Genomic DNA, 19300 nt, shown 5'->3' on the forward strand with positions numbered 1-19300 from the left:
CACAGGAATTAGGCTATGATATCGCATCTCGTTATGTTGATTTGGGACGGATGTCCAGTGCAGGTGCTCCTCAGGGAAGGGATACAGTGATCTGATAAATGGAGTAGTAAAGGATTTAAAGGAGGTATTTGTTAAAGGAGCAGAAATAGGATGGTTCAGGGCTTCTATGACTAACGCCCCCCCCCACCCTCTTTATAGCCCACCTTAACACTCATTAAAGGATTGGGGGAGGTTAAGGTCCCAGAAGCAGGTGGGCTGGGGACCAGGATGGGAAAGGGGGAGGGTTGATGGACGTACCCCTGTTGTATGTTGAAATGATCATGGAATTACCTGAACTGTACACTTTTATTTGCTGGGTACTCCCAGATAGTTAATAATAAAGTTGTGGCCTAATTAAACTACATCCAGTGTCTCCTGTCCTTCCTAAATAGCTGGACAGTGAGCACTATTGTACTCAAGATCATTTAGTGTCTCTAGAATAAACCTTCAAGAAGATTAAAGTGGAAGTTTTCCATTGTGGACTAGGGGTCCTTTGTTCTGTTTTGTGTTTCAATAGCTGACCGCCCCCGAACTGTGTCCTTTAAAATGAAAATATGTAGCTCATTAGTCATCTGCTGTGCGGACGAGGCTCATCTAATCTTTGTTTAAACAATAAATAAAATGTTAAATTATTACTATAACGAAGTTGTCCACTGTACAAGCGCAGTAACATTTCATGTCTTTAATATTTTCATTATGGTTTCCTGTACTAATATAGATTCATAGTCTCTCTTTATGGAATGCTACTGTGTGTGGCAAGAGCACCCCATTACGTTACCATATAGTGAAGAAGTCATTATTGGGAGTGGGGGGAGAATGGGGAGTGAAATCCACATTTCTAAGAATTTCCTAAATGTATATTTATATGATTTATCAAAATAGCATCGAGAAAGCGGTTACAAATTATCAAGGAAATAAAATACATTTAAGTTTTTTCTAAATCCATGTTGACATGACAATGCTGTCTATATACATGAGACATTATGGTCTCAGTTAAACTTCAAAAAATGCCCTCCAAATAATATTCCCACATAAAAGGAAGGGAATTCAGGACTGGCGCTGAATTTTAATCATCCCTGTTGTGTTGGGTATTTTAAGGTTCATCCAAATAGTAGATGATCTGACATACCATGTGTGCTGCAAGAACCCTGTGTAACTGAGCTTTAACTAGCTGTATCTCAGTTTGTGGGTGCACACAAAAACCTCATCCCCATGCTCTGCGACTCTGCTCCATTCTCTTCTTTCAGAGAAGGATTCTTGACTGTGTCAGTATCTCAGCGCTGATCTACACTGGGGGAGGGGGATCGATCCAAGATATGCAACTTCAGCTACGCAAATAGCGTAGCTGAAGTCGAAGTATCCTGGATCGAATTACCTGGGGTCCAGACGGCGCGGGATTGATGGCCGCGGCGCCCCCGTCGCCTGCGCTACCGCCGCTCGCTCTGGTGGAGTTCCGGAGTCGACGGTGAGCGCGTTCGGGGATCGATATATCGCGTCTTAACGAGACGCGATATATCGATCCCGGATAAATCGATTGCTACCCGCCGATACGGCGGGTAGTGAAGATGTACCCTCAGTATTGCTAACCCCAAATGTTACAAAATGGAATCAGGCTTCAAAAAAATTGTGATTAGTTAAAAATCACGGAATTAAAAAAAATACACTTTCGGTTCTTTTTTATTTATCTTCTAGTTTTTAAATTTTAGGATACACTTTTCTCTGCAACCATGAGGGCTAGTAACTTACTTATTTTTTTAATGGAAGTTGAGATTCTCATGAAATCCTGACTCCAACAATTGGGGCGTTAAGAAAAATACACAGACTTGCAATAAAATCACAAGAGTTGGCAACACTTTGCCTGCTCATAAGAACAGAACAATTTAGTCCTCCATGTTGCAATACTGAATGCATTGCAGATATGATATAATCTTCAATAGCTCCAGTCAGGCAATCCAAAGGAACAGCATAATTTGGTATATGTATTACAGAAAGTTGCTTTCCAACCTTGAAGGAAGATGGTGTGCTGGCAGATGCTGATCAGGTGGATTGAGGATTAGAGAAGCTGAGAAAAATTAAAAATTTTGCTACTTCGATGGTCCATTCGCCTTCATGACACTACCTTCTGAGTTTCTTGTTGTAGCATACCTTGCATTTATAGCAAAAATACCTGTGTAAATTTGTCATGTTCCACAGAGTAAGCTATAACAAAAGCCTTGTTATTGTACCTGAATTTGTAACCTGACCCGTAGGCTAGTAATGAAACTGCAGGCAAAGCGTAAGGGTAACATAAACATTCTGCATCTGCTTATTCTGTTTGTTTGTTTGTTTGTTTGTTTGTTAGTTTCCTACTTATCCATTATTGCATGGCAACTAGCATGGAGATGTGCAAATGAAATAAGGTTGGATTTTGTCTTTTCTTTTTCTTTCCAGAGGGTACTCAGAGCACAGTGTCAGCATCTAATGAAATCCAGCCGAACCAGCCACAGGCCCTACACTATGCACTGGCTAATGCTCAGCAGGTTCAAATCCACCAAATAGGAGAAGATGGCCAAGTCCAAGTAGTATGTACTCATTCTTCATAATCTCTTCCAGTTTAAAAAGTCCAGAACACTGAACATTTTATGTGCCACATAGCTCAGATTCAGCTCTTTCTGTGGTCCAAAAAGATGATTAGCTTATATCCCTCCAGCCCCCACCCAGGCCTCTTAATCATGTTTCAAAAAATCCCGCCCTCCAAATAGTAATCCATCCATTTATGATTCATGTGTCTTCCTTTTTTTTGTAAACTGCATTCAAAACCCTTTTTGGACATCTGTTAGCTGAATCCTTTACATGTGCGTTCATTTAAATGTATGTATATAAGCAAAAGCTGTAAATATTGATGTTAAATTATAAAAAAAACATGTTTTAATAAACTTAACATTTTGACCCAAATCCACAAAAGCCAGGAAATTTAAATGTTAAGCCTTACACTACTACAATAAGTCAAGCCATTGTGCTTTTTAAATTAATGGTGTTGGTATACTCTGAGGAAACTTTCCCTGGCTTTTGTAGTTTTATGTCACAATCTTCATGCAAGAACTATTTTGTATGTAATTCAATATTTTTAAAGGAAAAAGCAGAAGTGAGGTAAAAAAGGTATTGGAATACGGAGTATTGTGGACCCCTAGCTTTCCAAATTAAGACGTTATTATCCGTATTACTGTGTAGCACTTAGGAGCCCTAGTAATGGACTGGGACCCCCTTGTGCTAAGTGCTGTGCAAACAGAAAACAAAAAGTTGATCCCGTCCCCAAAGAGCTTACTATCTAAGTATAAAAGAAGAGAAGACAAATGGAGACCAAGGAGTACAAGGAAACAATGAGACAAAATTGGTCAGCATTATAGGCAGTGGTAGAGGTAGAGAAGGGAGAAGCAATGAAGGGATGCAATGAGGAGGGTAAGCAATGAGCCAGGAAAATGATCTTTGCAGCAGCATTCTGAATGGATATAGTAAAGCAAGATTGCTTTTGTCAAGGTCCGAGAAAAGGATTTTATAGTAATTGAGATGTAAGATGATGAAAGCTCGAACAAGACTTTTAACTGTGTAGATGCATAGAAAAGGCCATACCGCAGAGGTGCTACGCACAAAGAATCTTCAATACATAGACTTAACCATAGCCTGGCTGTGAGGACTTCTGAGTTGAAGATGATACTGTGAGTGACAGGCAGGATGGTGGTGTTGCCTACCGTAATCAAGAAAGGAAGTATCAGGGAGAGCTTGCGTGGAGGGCTGGGGAGGGGAAGGGAGTAGGAGATTAAGAACTCTGTTTAAGACATATTAAGCTTGATCTGATGCTAGGCATCCATTAAAAGATATCAGAGAGACAGGCCAAGATTTTAGTTTGGTGAGAAGGTCTGGAGTGGAGAGGTAGATCTGGGAGTCATCAGCATAGAAGTGGTGGTTGAATTTGTGTTTGTAGATAAGATTATCCAGACATAAGATGTAGAGGGAGAAGAGGAGACTAAGGACGGAGCCCTCTGGAAACCCCCTCAGAAAGTTGAAAACGGGATGAGACAGATCAAGGATAGGCTGAAGAAGTGGTTAGAGAGTTAGGAGGAGAACCAGGCAAAAATAGAGTTAAAGAAGCCAAAGGGGAGGACAAGATTTCAAGAAGAGCAGCATGGTCAATGGAGTCAAAGACAGCTGACAGGTCAATGAGGCTGAGGATAGAGTACTGATTTTGAGCTTTGGTTAGGAAGAGGTCATTAGAGACTTGGGTGAGAGCGATTTTAGAGGAGTGAAAGGGTGGAGGCCGAATTAGAGAGGCTCTAGGATAGAATCGGAGGAGAGGAACTCCAAACAGCCGGTTCAAATATTTTAGAGATGAAAGGGAAAAGGGGTGGCAGTTTGAGAGGAAAATGGTGTCAAGAATGGGGGTTTTTAAGATGGCAGAGGTTTAAGCATGCTTCTATTGTGAGGATAACAAGCCAGAAGAGAGTGAGAGGTTAAGAGGAGGAGTAAGGGAAGGTGGGATGCGACTGGGTATGAGAGAGAGAATGAATCCTGGAGCTATAAGTCTGGCTTTAAGAAAAACAGCTGATACCACGTGAGAGTTTCTATCAAATAGCAAGAGTTGGCAACAGTGCATCAAGCAAGACTTTCAGGCCTAAAGATTAAGGCAGAGCTGATTTTCAGAGGTACTAAAAACTCACCACACTCATTGATTTAAGTGGGAGCTGCAAGTGCCCAGCATTTCCAACAATCAGTTCAGAAATACTTAGTGTATTTGTGATTTTTACTTGTCGATTATTATATAATTCCATATTTAGTATTGCAACAGTCTGTAGCAATCTGTGTTATTTCTTAGGTAACATCAAGCAACTTTTCTGTGTTGTAGGGGAATTGCCTGGTGAAATAAAGCTGGTATAATCAGGGCCTGAAGGGAACATGCAATGCACTCTGATTTTTCACAGGCACAAAAATACCTGGGGACCCATTCTAGCCAACATAAATTAGAGCAGCCCTGTAGCTACTGGAATTTGTGCCCCAGCATCAGAAGGAGGAAGGAAGTATGGCTCCATGTCTGTCCTCCTTTTCTCAGAGGCACCAAGTGGTGATAAACTGGTATAAACTGTTTTTTTATGAGACTCTGTCCTAACTTGTACAGCATCGCACAATTGGCTTGATGCAATTATGAATTTTTACAGCTTTCCTTGGAGCATCATGCACAATGGATGGCAAATCCTATATTTCTCTGGAAAGGACCATTGCCCCCAAACAGCAACATATCACAAGCTAATTGCTTTCCTTGAGGGTCTGTAGGCTAGATTTCCTATTGGAGTTAGTCTATAGGCCAAATGATTATACCTCTGAAATTTGGCAGAGCTGTAAAGAAACTTTCAAACCCAGTGGTATAAACCCTCTTCTGCAGTAAGCTTGTCAAAGAGAAACCTCCCTTTGAGAAACAGTGTTCTTTAAAAGAACTGGGAGTCGGGGCTATTGGGATCCACTCCCAGCTCTGCCATTGACTAGCTGTGTGATCTTGGGAATTCCTTTGTATCTTAGTTTTGCCATCATATTAATTCTTACCTACCTCCCAGGGGTTTTGTGAGGTTTAATAAAGGCTTTTAAAGCATGTTTGAGATCCTTGAATGAAGAGCACTCTAGAAATGCAAATTATCATTATAAGATATGTAGACAAAAAGTCCGTAGCAGTAGATGTAAAAGGTAAGGGCATACCAAATAAAACTAAATTTTCATCTATGGAATCAAAGTTTAAATCTAACTGGAGTTTGGGAAACCTATTGCAATCCCCAGTCAAAATCTAAACATTGCTGCTATAAATCTGGTCCAGTAGGTTCTGTAGAGAGGCACAGGACTGCACCAGATGGAAACGACATTATACTTTGTTCTCTGGAAAATGATTTGCATAGATCAGGCTTCGGGTCATTAGCAGGGCATAATGCATTTGTGGTTACATGCCCCATACAGTGTATGTGAGTTGCTGATGGCCTTCAGATTTCAGCATTGCCCACGCTTGCACGTTCAGTCACAAACAAATATTTACACAGAAAATGCAAAAACACAAACCAACAGTACTGGAATTGGACTGGATGCCCAGGAATTGCAAATGCAAATGCAAATTTTCTTTGGGGGATAGGACTAAAAATAATGATTTCTTTTTTGTGTGCTTGAATTGCTTAGGTGGCCATACTAAAATCATTGGCCTTGAAGGTTAACTATATACCTGCAATGGATGAGTGAGCAGGTTTTTTTTCAAATGATCTGTGGTACAAAAATGAACAAAGTCACCTTTTTGCCTTATTCTGAAAGAATTACCAAAACTATAAACGCAGCATAATAACACCTTTTTAATTTTCAATGCTCTTCCCTGGGAACCACTGAGAGCTTGGTGTTAAGAAGGGAAAGCGATTCTTATCTCAACATGGATTTGAGTCTATGCTCTAATTTTATATACAGTCCCTATTGTCAGTTTGATACTTTCAGTATGTTTTTTTTCCCTCCCTATAAATAGACAGTTTCCTTTCAAAGGAAATGAAACTGTTTGAAATAGAGGGGTCTGTGTTTCTTTGAAATTCACATGCAATTGTTCTTGTGTTATAAAATAAGAGAGGCTTTTGACGGTATTCCAAATGGATATCTTTAATCTCAGTTTCATACAGGCATATTAAAATGAAAACAAAGCCTTATAAACCCCAAAGTAGGTTATTTAGAATCCAATTTATCAGCAGGTAAATTACAGTAGCAAAAGCTTCTTTAGGCCAGTCTGGATACTCAAGGAATTCTTTCACTTTCCTCCCCAAATTTTTACCAAATGGAATACTTGATTTCTTTCAGGAGTGGTTGTTAAGGGGCAGCAATATAAAGTATCAACTTTATTAAAACCACTTTAGGGCCAGATCCTCAACAGGTGTAAAAGCCTGGCCACTATATATCCCTTTTTGTATTTAGTTCAGCTGTGGCTGCATTTCATCTGTTGCAGAAGTGATCCTTATATTTTACTGATATACCTTAGGCCCTGATCCTGTAGTCTTTCTGAGTTGTTTGCAGGTTTGGTCCCATAGTTTGTGGATCAGTTAAAATTGCTCTGCTCTGAGATCTTTTGAGGAGAAAGATAAATGTATAAATGTATAAATGTAATCATTATTCCCATTTGTGTCCTCTCGATCATTGGACAGTTAAATGCTTTCCCCACAAGGCGTTCTGTTCCATTTGATCTTCCTATAAAAGAATGGAGAAATGTGGATACACTTAATTTTTTTAAGCAATTTTTATACTTTTATGAGTTTCAGTGAATCATTTCCCTCCATCCCCGAATACATAAAACTATAACAAATCTGAGATAATTGTTTCTTCCTCTAGTTTTGATTTTCTTCTGATGCTTCTTGGTGTTTTCTTTTGTTGCGGATCCCACAGGGTCACCTCCACATAGCCCAGGTGCCTCAAGGGGAGCAGGTCCAAATCACACAGGACAGCGAGGTGAGCCAAAATGCCACGTCATCTGAATAGATACTGGTCAGAGACTAGGGCTATGTTTCTTAAACCACTGTTCTCAGCTATGCTGAAATAAGCGAAAGAACCCAGTGAAAGTATAACTGAATGCATGTGGTAGAGCCACATTGAAATATGCCTCAATCTCAGCAAATATAGCACACTCCTTCTCTGTCTATGGTTTTATTTGGCCAACCAAGGAATGCATATGTGTTTTGTATTAGCAAATTGTGGCTTATAGCTGATGTGCTTTATAATGGGCTTCATGGGAGGCAAAGTATAGTACCTTCAGGGTACTACTATAGCTAGTACAACATTTGTGCTTAACAAGCGCTGCAGTTCAGCAGTAAAGGATTTTAGTAATGCAGCCTGCAGAATATTTTCAAAATACCTAACGGTGTCTTTCACTGTGGGAGCTGCAGAACTGTACTAGGAGGATTTTTGAGATTCCTGTTAGTGAAAGTATTTAGAGAATGAAGCAGTTTCTAGAAGCCTGGCAGTGACTACATGCCTCAATTACAGTTCTGTCAACCCCCTGGCATAAAAATAGTGCAGCAAAAAGAAAACTGATTCTCCAGAATTATGGCCCCAGCCTTGAAATTATTACGCAGGCGAAACTCCCATTGGAGCCAATCTGTTCTATGTATTTTAGAATGCATGGAATAGTATGGTATACTGGGGTCCTTTGGTGAAGGGTATGTTCTGATTCCATGCACTCTGAGGTTAAAATTATTACAATAAATATGAGTGAGTTTTAGTGAAAAGAATCTCCTTTCAGGGGCTGGATGGGGTAAAGAAAAACAAGAATGAATTTTCAAATTCTGTGGCTCTGAACGCAGCTGTGGTCAGGTGGATATTCGTTGTGAAAGAGTCTAGTGTGGGCATGAGGAGTCACTACAGAGACTAAATTCCATTGACCTTAGTGGGAGTTGCCTGCATATAAAGACTCCAGGAACAGGCTTACGTTTTAACCATGTGGTTTGAAAACATCTGGATTATAATTTATTCCAATATACAACTCCTCTGAAAGAAAGTGGAATTGCAGCTAGTCCGGATGGATTGATTTAAATCAAGATGATTTAATTCACCAAGTGGAAAACCTTGATTTAAATAATTGATTTTAATCAACTTTTCCATTTGTTCTTCAGTTATTTTCTAAAGAAAGGTGCATTCTCATTGGTTGATATAACCATTAAAGCATGTTGATTTACAACTAAATACAGCCTTTCCACTAGATTTGTTACATATTTTTGCTATCTAGCAGGGTACACTATAACTATATATGTTTATTTAGGCAATTATATAGCTTAATGCTTTTGGATTTCTATTAATTGTACATTGGAGAATATTGGGAAATGGTGAATGATATATTGCTTATTTACTAGATAATTAACTTTTTGTCATGATTTGTATCAAACTGCATTAGGATGGTAATTGTAATTTAATTAAACACACAAAACAAAATTTACTTTTATTAAACAAAACAGCCTTAAATGTTTTGGATACATAAGCTTTCTGTCAAAACATGTTTCACTTTACAACTAAATGATTTACTAAACAGAGGGATTAACTGTAGTCAGTAAATTAAACTGATTATTTCAGGTCAGCCTGGGAACATTTTCAAATACACCTAAGTGAAGGTGACTGGAGCTTAAATTCTCTTGAAAATGAGACAGTCACCTAAGTTACTTAGGCTGATCGATTGTGCCCTATTCAAAAAGCTAGGCCTCAAAAGTTAAATGTTTTCTTCCTGATTCTTTCTTTATATAGAAAAGCAGTCTTTAATTCAAAGTTTTTGAGATTGGCTCATGGATTCAGCATATTTATTTTTTATTAAAATATTTTAAGGCCTTGACATATTTTTTTATTAAATTCAGATTTTATTTTAAACAGGTTTATTTTTGAAGAGAAAAACTTATTATAATTTAAATAACAAAATAAAAAAAACCAATTTATTTTTTTTCATAATAAAATCGTTGATTTTTAGTCACTGTGCTGGCAGTATTATGGAGTGTAAAAAAGATGACAATGAAAGAACTGGGTGTGTTTTTCGCACAAAAATTTGCCATTTTACCTCTTGTGCTTGAATTATTTTGGGGAATTTTTTTTCTTGGTTTGTTTTGTTTCTTTTTACTTAAACATATTTTTAAAGGACCTTTTAAAGAACTTAAATCAGAGTTTCTCTCTGTAATGAAGTTCCTTCCTTTTTCAGTGTTCATAGCTAAAGGTCTTTTGCAAATAGTTTACAGCATTTGGAATCTTTTATAATACGTGCCTTGGAAATTCCTATAATAGTACTCTTTGTTCACATTTTGGGTTGAGTTTTAATAAAGTAAAAGAAATGGCTGTTAGTACTAATGATAGCTTAGTAATAACAGACATTATATCCATTAGGCATGGCACATACCATAACAGCCAAAGATTTAAAAAATTACTCTACTAATTTTAGGATGACAAATGTTTTGAATTGTGCATGTTTGCAATTTTACAAAAATGAGGGAATATGAGAAGGGAAAATCTACCTCCATAAAAGCCATATAAACAGATTGCTACTTAATCATTTTACTATAACACTCCCTTGCCTCCACCTCACCCCCAAAGAACTCTTTTTTAAAAAAATTGAAAAAATCAGTAAAGTAGTACAGGCATCCATTCTCTTTGATTAAAGTGCAGGAGCACTTTATTTGAGTTTTACTGCCAAAAAACATAGACCTTCAGAAGAATTTCCTAAATTAATAGATTTCCTCAAATAAATACACATCTCTTTGAGGAGTGCTACTTTATTTCTAATTCCCGAGTTCTGTTTCTTATTCTTATTTTACAGGGTAATCTGCAGATACATCAGGTTCATGTCGGTCAAGATGGACAGGTAGGAATTGATCCTTCTCAGTTGAGTTTTAGGTAGTGTTGCAGTTCAGTCTTCATAATTAAATGTTACATATGGATTGACTTCATATTACCAAAATGTGTTTTAATGACCAAAATGTGTGCTATGTCTTCTACTTAAATCTTTATGGCATAAACAGAAAAAAATGTTAAGCCGCCAGTTAATATTTTGCCTACTGATGATGAAACAGTTTGATATTTGACCATCATTATTTCATCACTCATGCAATAATATACTTCATCCATATGTTTTATAATTTCTTGTCTTTGGCTTCTTTGTTGTTGTGCTAACCTGGACTGATTATCTTGTGCACAGGATGTTCCTTTACATGCTTTTGTCATTGACTGTCAATGTGGCCATATGTGGACCACAAGCTATGCAGGCATAAGAATATTTGTTGCTAAGATTTAAGCAGATATTTTTGTATTGGATGAATGTCGAGAGAGAGAGAGAGAGAGAGAGATCTTTCACATCTGGTTGTGTTCTTTTTGATCAGATAGCTTTATTAGGCACTTATGCATACGTGGGACAGGATGAAAATGAGTCCCAAGCTGCAGCAGTGACTCTGGGAGATTGTTTGAATTCACATAATTTCCCTATCAGGTGAAAGTGAATTTGCTAACATCTGATCCATCTGATCACAGGACATCCTTTACCAAGTTATGTTAGGTTAAAATACCCACAGTAAAAAGTACTCCTGTAAGGGAAGCTTCTGTCCAGGCCACTTGAGTGAACAACTGTTTTTGTTCATGCTGAATATTATAATACAAGCTGTGTTAAGATCTATGACCAGGGGCTTGGACTTTGGCAAGACACAAGCCACTTGGACTCTGAACCTCTGGGGAACTATTTGAACTCTCAATCTTTGGCCATTCCTGGCCTTTTATGTGGGTAAACAACCTAACCTGTTACAATTAATTTTCTAAAGAGATTTTTTTTTATCGATTTTAATCTGAAGTGTCTTGTTGTAGTACTATTGTTAGGTCACTGAAACAGGATAATATGGAAGTCACATGTTGGAGCATTCTTTTTGGCATTTCACTACTTTCTTTATGCCCCATTGGCCCTTCTGCGTGCAACAGAATGCCAAGTAAAGGCTTATTGGACGAAATAGTGCATATTTAACCCTGGATCTTTTATTTCTCTGTGACACTAACAAGGTGTGCAGATTATTTGCAATTTTCTGGTATTACAAACCTAGCGTTTTTTTCCTTGAAATATTATTTCATACCACGTAGGGCACAATTTATGCCATAGTAGATGTTCTGAATCTCTGCATCTGTAAATAGATCCAATACATGCCAGTTAAAATATTTTTATTATTAAAACAGTATCAACTTGCAAGCAAAAAATTTGGATGATCACATTTTGCTCATGACCTATGCGGTGACGGTTAAGTGAGCTCATTAGAGTATCATACATCCTGTGTGGCTGTTTCCCATGCTGGAATAAAAAGTTATGATGTGAATATGAGTTTTCAGGACTGAACTATTTTTGAAAGAGTTCATGAAATTTTGGAGATCTAATAAATGATTTCTAAGAGGTGCAAACTTAGAAAGGATAAATAAGAAAAAGTTATATATATTCCAGAATTAGGGTTGTATTACAGAAGAGAAGAAAAATACAGATGAATCAGTTTTGGCTTAAACAACATCAGTAGTTCATGTATACTAGGGGATTTTTCACTGTTACTGGAGTTGAACATCACTGTGTGTTGATAGGAACAGTTCTGGCCCTGCAGAAGTGATTGTGGCTACAATTGGTTGGAAAACTTCTGCCTACATTTTCCCCCCTGATTTTTTATTAGTTTTAGTTGTGAACCACAAATGATAGTATTGCAGATATCATTGACCCTACTTTTCAAACTTCATTTTCACAGTATGTTACAGGATGCAAAATGAATAGTGTAAGACTTCTTATTGTTTTCTTCACGCACACTTGTATTTAAATTCACAGAACTAACTGCTATGCCATGTGAATCAACAGGGACTTTTGTCATAGGACAGCTTGCACATGTATCAAAGCAAGTACCTTCCCCTAGGCACCAGTTTTCAATAACTTCTGCACTCTTGGAAACACTACTTACTACTTCCTGTTTCCCTGCAATCTTAGAAGTGTGAACAAGTGTGCAATGGCTGGGGTAATACTAGCTCCATTCTTAATGAAATTTATGTGCCCCTGATTTTGTGCATATTATCAATGCTTTATTATTTGGATTGTAGAAGCGCCAAGTGGTCTCAGTGAGGATTGGAGCTCTGTTGTGCCAGGAAAAAAAAATGGCAGCTGTGGGAAAGGTCCTTGTGTAGCATTGTAGATGTACACTATGCTGTGTAATGGCTGTACCGGACGTTTCCTCAGTCCTTTCCCCAGAAGTAGTATATTATCTGAAGGTTGAATATGTATGTACAATACAGCCCAAAATCAAACAGGAGAAGTAGTAGTGTGCGGTCTCTACTGCTGGAGTACTTCTCAGAACATTGCCCATTGTATTCTCCCAACTGTCCATCACGACTTTGAAAAGTGACTTTATTTTCCCCTTTTTGTTTTTGAGCTTTAATGCACCTTACCAGGGGAACTTAAGGACACCAGTAATGAGGGAAGTGAATAATTTGTCACTTTGATGGCTTTCAAGCAGGTATTGAATATTCTTGCAAACCACTATTTTATTAGATCTTAAGTTTTGCTGCCAGCAATCCCATTGGAGCACTAATCCCAGGCTTCCAGATTCCACCTATTAATGTACACGTTATTAGCACAAACATGCAGGCAGACCTTCAGTGGGCGTCCACCATTCAGATACCATTTTGTACAACAGCTTTCCTGATCTAAATTGTCACCCTGATCCTCAGGAAAGGTCTTTTACATCAATTAGTCCAGGGTACAAAGAATAAGATTGTGTTAGCTCCATATTAACTAAAACAAAACATAGTTTAAATCTACCATTACATTTTATCTGTGAAACTTTCCAAACTGATAGCTATATTTCAAACCTTGCAGAGGCTGGTAATACTAGCTCTTTCTGCGTAATGTTGCCAGCTGTTTTTTTTTTAATTTTTTAATTTTTTTTGTTTTTGTTTTTTTCCTGTTTAATTTTCTGTCCTGGTAGTTGCATTGAATTTAGATCTTGCTTTTCTGGCATGACTTTCCATGGAACCAATGAAATCATGCCAGAAAGAAAACTCTACCTACACATGTGTTCTATTAGCTCAAAGTTTCATATTTCAGTGGACGTTTAATAAAAATACCAAACTGCAAAAATAATTAGACTTTGTATTAACTAATAGCTTAAATCCTCAGACCAATGGGAGTTTTTTTGTATTTGGCAGTGATTGTGGATTACCAGAAGTTTCCTCATTGTCTTTTCTTTCCCTTGATTCCACCCCTCAGCCCTCCACCTTTCACTGCATCCCCTTCTTCCTTTTGCTGAGCTTTAGGGTGTTCTAGGTCCCCAAAGGTATTAGATGTATACAGGCTCCACAACATATGTGAGGATAAGTCTATGGTGTTCAGAAACCCTATCCTATGTGTAGAGGTAGGCAGAAGTGTAACACGTTCAGCATTTCAATACCTCTTTATTTCATTTTCTAGACTGTTCTTTGTACATCCAATGCCTTACCAGCTATCTAATTTAAGAAGTATTTAAAATGACACCAGAGAAATGGTTTTCAGCTAGTCACTTTTAGTTTACAAACGAAACAAAAAGTTTATGCTGTTTTAAAAGTCAGAATTTGATTGAATTTATTCCTAATGAGCAGATAGTTTGCTGTGTGTATAGGTTCTTCATAGAGGGAGCATCCATACGGTTAGTTTGCTTCTTTATCTGAAGTGTGTGTGTGTATGTGTGTGTGTGTGTGTGTGTGTGTTAGTGGCATCTAGAGAAGTTAGGAGAATCCAAAACAAACTGGAATCTGTCACAGGTTTAGTGAAGAGAAAGCTAACTACTGTAAATTGCTTTTGCAATATCTGTATATGTAATCTATCTATTGTGTGTATGTGTAATATATACATTGTATATGATATTAAATATATAAATATGATATTTTTCTACCACCCAAATATAGGCTAGGCACCTCACAGAAACAAGTACAGGCATGGCCCCTGCCCAGAGGAGTTTACAATCTCAAATCAAAATAACATGCCAAATGAGGTTCATAAATGGAGTAGGCAGTGAAAGGATCCTGGTGACATTAACAGCACATAGGTACTCAGTTCATTGAGGCATGTATACATTGTAGTGGTAGCATTCGTTTTTTTCTACACTGTTTCGCCCACCTCAGTCACTCCTCATAGGCTTCATGACAGCAGTGAGTTTAAAGAGTGGTTGACTGTGGCAAGGGAGGTGGCTCAGCAAACAGGTTTTTACAAGAGCACCTCAAGCATAAGGGACGGCATGGAAGTCACAGAGCTGATTTTTGAAAGGCAGAGATAAATCAGTGTCCTTGGTAGAGTGGAGAGGGTGATGTTGGAGGAATGTGAAAGGAGTTCAGAGTTGTAGAGAGGGGCTGCCTTCCGGAGGGCAAGTTCAGGAAGAGTGTGCATATCTACATAATACGTGTGTGATGTTGAACTGTGAAGTTCGGGTCTGAACATCCCCAGAATGGATCTGTATCTGGTGTGCAGATCAGACCGTCTCTCACGCACACTGCATATAGTATCTCAGTGTGCAATACTACACAGATGACAATATGTTAAAATGATATATAGAGATACATGACCTCATGACCAGATCTGGAACATCATAAGAACATAAGAACGGCCATACTGGGTCAGACCAAAGGTCCATCCAGCCCAGTATCCTGTCTACCGACCGTGACCAATGCCAGGTGTCCTAGAGGGCGTGAACCTAACAGGTAATCATCAAGTGATCTCTCTCCTGCCATCCATCTCCACCCTCTGGCAAACAGAGGCTAAGGACGCCATTCCTTACCCATCCTGGCTAATAGCCATTAATGGACTTAACCTCCATGAATTTATCCAGTTCTCTTTTAAACCCTGTTATAGTCCTAGCCTTCAGAACCTCCTCAGGCAAGGAGATCCACGGGTTGAGTGTGTGCTGTGTGAAGAAGAACTTCCTTTTATTTGTTTTAAACCTGCTGCCCATTAATTTCATTTGGTGGCCCCTAGTTCTTATATTATGGGAACAAGTAAATAACTTTTCCTTATTCACTTTCTCCACACCACTCATGATTTTATATATACCTCTACCTCAATATAACGCTGTCCTCGGGAGCCAAAAAATCTTACCGCGTTATAGGTGAAACTGCATTATATTGAACTTGCTTTGATCCACTGGAGTGCGCAGCCCCTCCCCCCACCCCGAGCACTGCTTTACCACGTTATATCCAAATTCGTGTTATATCGGGTCGCGTTATATCGAGGTAGCGGTGTACCTCTATCATATCCCCCTTTAGTCTCCTCTTTTCCAGGCTGAAAAGTCCTAGCCTCTTTAATCTCTCCTCATATGGGACCTATTCCAAACCCTTAATCATTTTAGTTGCCCTTCTCTGAACCTTTTCTAATGCCAGTATATCTTTTTTGAGATGAGGAGCCCACATCTGTACATCCCATGTGTTTCTGTACGATCTGCTTGTTGTGGTCTGATGTGAAGGACAATCTATACATCTTTGTTAGGGGGAATGGAAGTGGAAGAGAAGAAGGGGCCCCAAATGTTTAAAAGATATCTAATTTGTCTGCCAGTTGATAGATAGTATACTCCAATGACCATTTATTTCTGATTAGCTTAAACCAAAAGGTAAATATGCTTGTTTATAAAGGAAATTATTTAGAAACCCATCTGTCTCTGAGAAAATTTTAAACCAGACCTGTTAAGATCTACTTTCTGTTTCTTTTCCCCTCAGTTCTAATTACTACATATTAGGTATCTCTCTTAACATGAAGTAATGGCACCATATAACTGATTATTATCTCATTAAGATGCAATTTAACCTGAATTCCAAGAACAATTTTTAAAAATAATACAATTTATATTGATTTTAATTCTACTTTTGCTGAATTTTAGGCTATAGAACAAGTTAAATATAGCCAGTGAAAATATTGGAAATAATCTTTTCCTGTCTGAAAAACATAATCATAGACCAGTAAATAATTTGTTTTTAAAAACTATTTTACTAGGACTATTTTGCCAGTTAGATTTTTTTTTCAGGGCTATGAAAGATCATTATCTGGCAAAATGTCTGAGATATATTGATTATATACAGTATATTGCAGCGAGGAACATAACATTTGCATTGTGTTTGTATGCAGCACCTCATTTCCCAGGTAGCTAGCACTCTATAACTAGAATAATGTGTGTGTGTGTTATTTCATAGAAAAACCAATTACAATAAACTGTTTTAATTCTCTTTTCTGAATACTCATTTTAATTGCTCATTTTGATACTGTAGAACAGATACTGCTAATATGTATTAATAAGGCCAGTATAAACATTTTTAATCATGCCTTGACTTAACAGCTGAAAGAACACATGTATACTACAGGTATTGTTTTGTTGACACTGGGAATCAGGCTACTATAAGTTAGTGTTGAAATCCCTACTTCAAGTCCTTGACTATGGCATTCTGCTCTTCCTCTGTGCTTCACTTCTGAGCAGCAGAGGGCAGTGCTGTTAAGATCATTGTCAGATGCATGTTTCCTTAGCAAAAGGTTGAGGAAAGGGGGTGGATTTTTGAATTGCAGGCACGGTGCTGCTCTGATATCCCCCTTGTGAACCGTCATACCATGGGATACAGAGACATTCATATTGTGGGTTTTTTTTTGCATATGCCACCGACAGAGAGGAGTGAGAGAGCGAGTGAGTGTGTGTGCGCGCGCGCGCGCATAGCCCTCAACTTCCGTGCCAGCTGTGTAGTAGACTGTTGAAAAAGCTGTTTTCCTGTTTCAGCACATCTGCTTTGAATAATCTACATAGAGAAACAAACAGAATTGTTAGAACAAAAACAACAAAATGAAAAATGCAATGTTGTACAGCTGGAAATTAGAATCTGTTAGTCTGCTTTTGGAAAAAAATAATGATTCATAACTGGCAATTCTTTGAGAATTGATTGTACAAAGTTCTGGCAGAGCTGCTTTGTTCTTCAGAAATGAAGGTAATGAGCAAAGCTCATTTACTTGTCTGTGCTTTATACACATTTGAAACAAAAGAGTTAAGTATTCGCGGAAGAAAAATAAGGTTGCTTGAAGTCCTTGACTGTGATCATTTTAATTGCAAAGTGGTTTTTTTTGTTTTAGTTTAGCTTGAAGACCATCTCTTATGCATGCGTGCGTGTGTATATATGTATATATTTATTGACATTAGTCCACACAGTAGAACAGCTGTTCCCCACTTTGGGCACTGCTCTTTCAGGTCCTGTTTACTATCAGCATTCACCAAACTGCTTACATTTGAAAGCTTAGCCTAGGCTGGTATAGTGGGACATTATTTTGCTGCGGTGATGAAATTTGGCAGATATTATAGCAAACTAAGACTGGAAAATGAATGTAAAGTTAGTTTGATATGAAGATTTTTAGAATATTTTTCCGTTTCATTTAAATGAACTGTATATTGTAAGATACAAAGTACCTCTGGAAAAAATAAGCATGGTAATGCATTAAGACCAATATAATCTTTTTCTAAAGTAAGAAATGGGTAATAAATATCATAGAAATAATAAATTACATCTTTAAATACTGCATTTAAAAGCCGTATAAAGTTTAAATATTTAGGGAAAAAAAGAAAGTTTCTGGACGTCTGTTTTAATCATTTACATGGAATGATATCAATCACTCAACACACAAATATTTTTTCCACAGTTAATAAATGTTGATGAGGCAGGCAGTTAAAATTTGCACACTTGTACCCAGTTTGTAAAAGTTATGCACGTTTTCTATAATGGCAGACAGAGCACCATGAAATAATGTTCGGTGGTATAGTAACTGCTTTGGGATCATAGTCCTGGGCTCTGTATAATGCTCTTTGATATTCAGCTAAGGAAATTCTGATTTGACATGTAAAATGTCAACTACAGGTTATTAAATTTGATTACTGCAGAGCAAACTTATTTGTGCCTTAATAGAGTGCCATCACAGTGTATAATACATTTTCCAATCAGCACGAAAATAAAAAGATGAGTAAAATGTGAAAAAAATAAAGGAGGGGAGCTAGTACTGAGGAGGTATTAACTAAGATAGATGGTACAGTGTACACTCAAAGTATACACATAGAAGATATCAGAGAATGCTTTTGATTTTTAAATGGAAGGTCCGAGGTGGTGTTGACTTACAGGCCAACTACACAGTATATTTTAATAGGAATCGGAATGGTTGATTCAGTACACTACTAGTGTGATTTTTCAAAAGTGCCTCAGTGACTTCAGAGCACCATGTTTGACTGGGCTTCAGCTCATCTGTTGAATTACCATTGTCAGGATGCAACTGGATTCTGTAGTGGTTGTATAGACAGGACCACACCGAACCATGTCTTACCTTGTGTAACCGAGTTAGACAATTCTCCTGTCTCCCAGGTATCCTTTGAGAGAACATCCCAATGTGTATTAACAACTAGATTACATAAAAATGTTTGAGTTCTAATTAGACCTCTATAACAATTATCTATAGTAAACGTCAGAGGTGAGTTGGTAGACAGGCCAATTTTGCCAGTGGTTACTGCAAGTCTGGGTTTCTCTGGGAAGAGACATCATTCCCAGATTGTTGCTTCTGTTTCTAGTTTCACTGTTTGGAGCCTGGTAATCTGTAAAATATTTTCCTTGTTTTTCTCCTAAATCACTTAAAGAATGCAAAACTTTCTGAAATTCTCGCCAGACCGATACTTTATACGCTGTTACTTTAAAGTTTTTTTTTTCTTTTTCACTTCAAGAAGGACAA

General features: G+C 37.8%; 1 protein-coding gene across 2 annotated transcripts in view; it reads left to right on the forward strand.

Moving 5' to 3' along the window:
• LOC113409654 (protein BANP) overlaps positions 1-19300 on the forward strand; it is a 251306-nt gene that overhangs the window by 142171 nt on the left and 89835 nt on the right. Inside the window, exons 9-11 of one of the 2 annotated variants that reach the window (XM_026663811.1) lie at positions 2470-2600; positions 7450-7521; positions 10358-10402. In XM_026663811.1, coding sequence (XP_026519596.1) covers positions 2470-2600; positions 7450-7521; positions 10358-10402 — 248 coding nt within the window. The remainder of the gene's footprint in view (positions 1-2469; positions 2601-7449; positions 7522-10357; positions 10403-19300) is intronic. The other variant, XM_026663812.1, reaches the window with a different exon arrangement.

Source organism: Terrapene carolina, unplaced genomic scaffold (genome assembly GCF_002925995.2).
Source record: "Terrapene carolina triunguis isolate 2854851 unplaced genomic scaffold, T_m_triunguis-2.0 Scaffold33911, whole genome shotgun sequence".
Lineage (NCBI taxonomy): Eukaryota > Metazoa > Chordata > Testudines > Emydidae > Terrapene > Terrapene triunguis.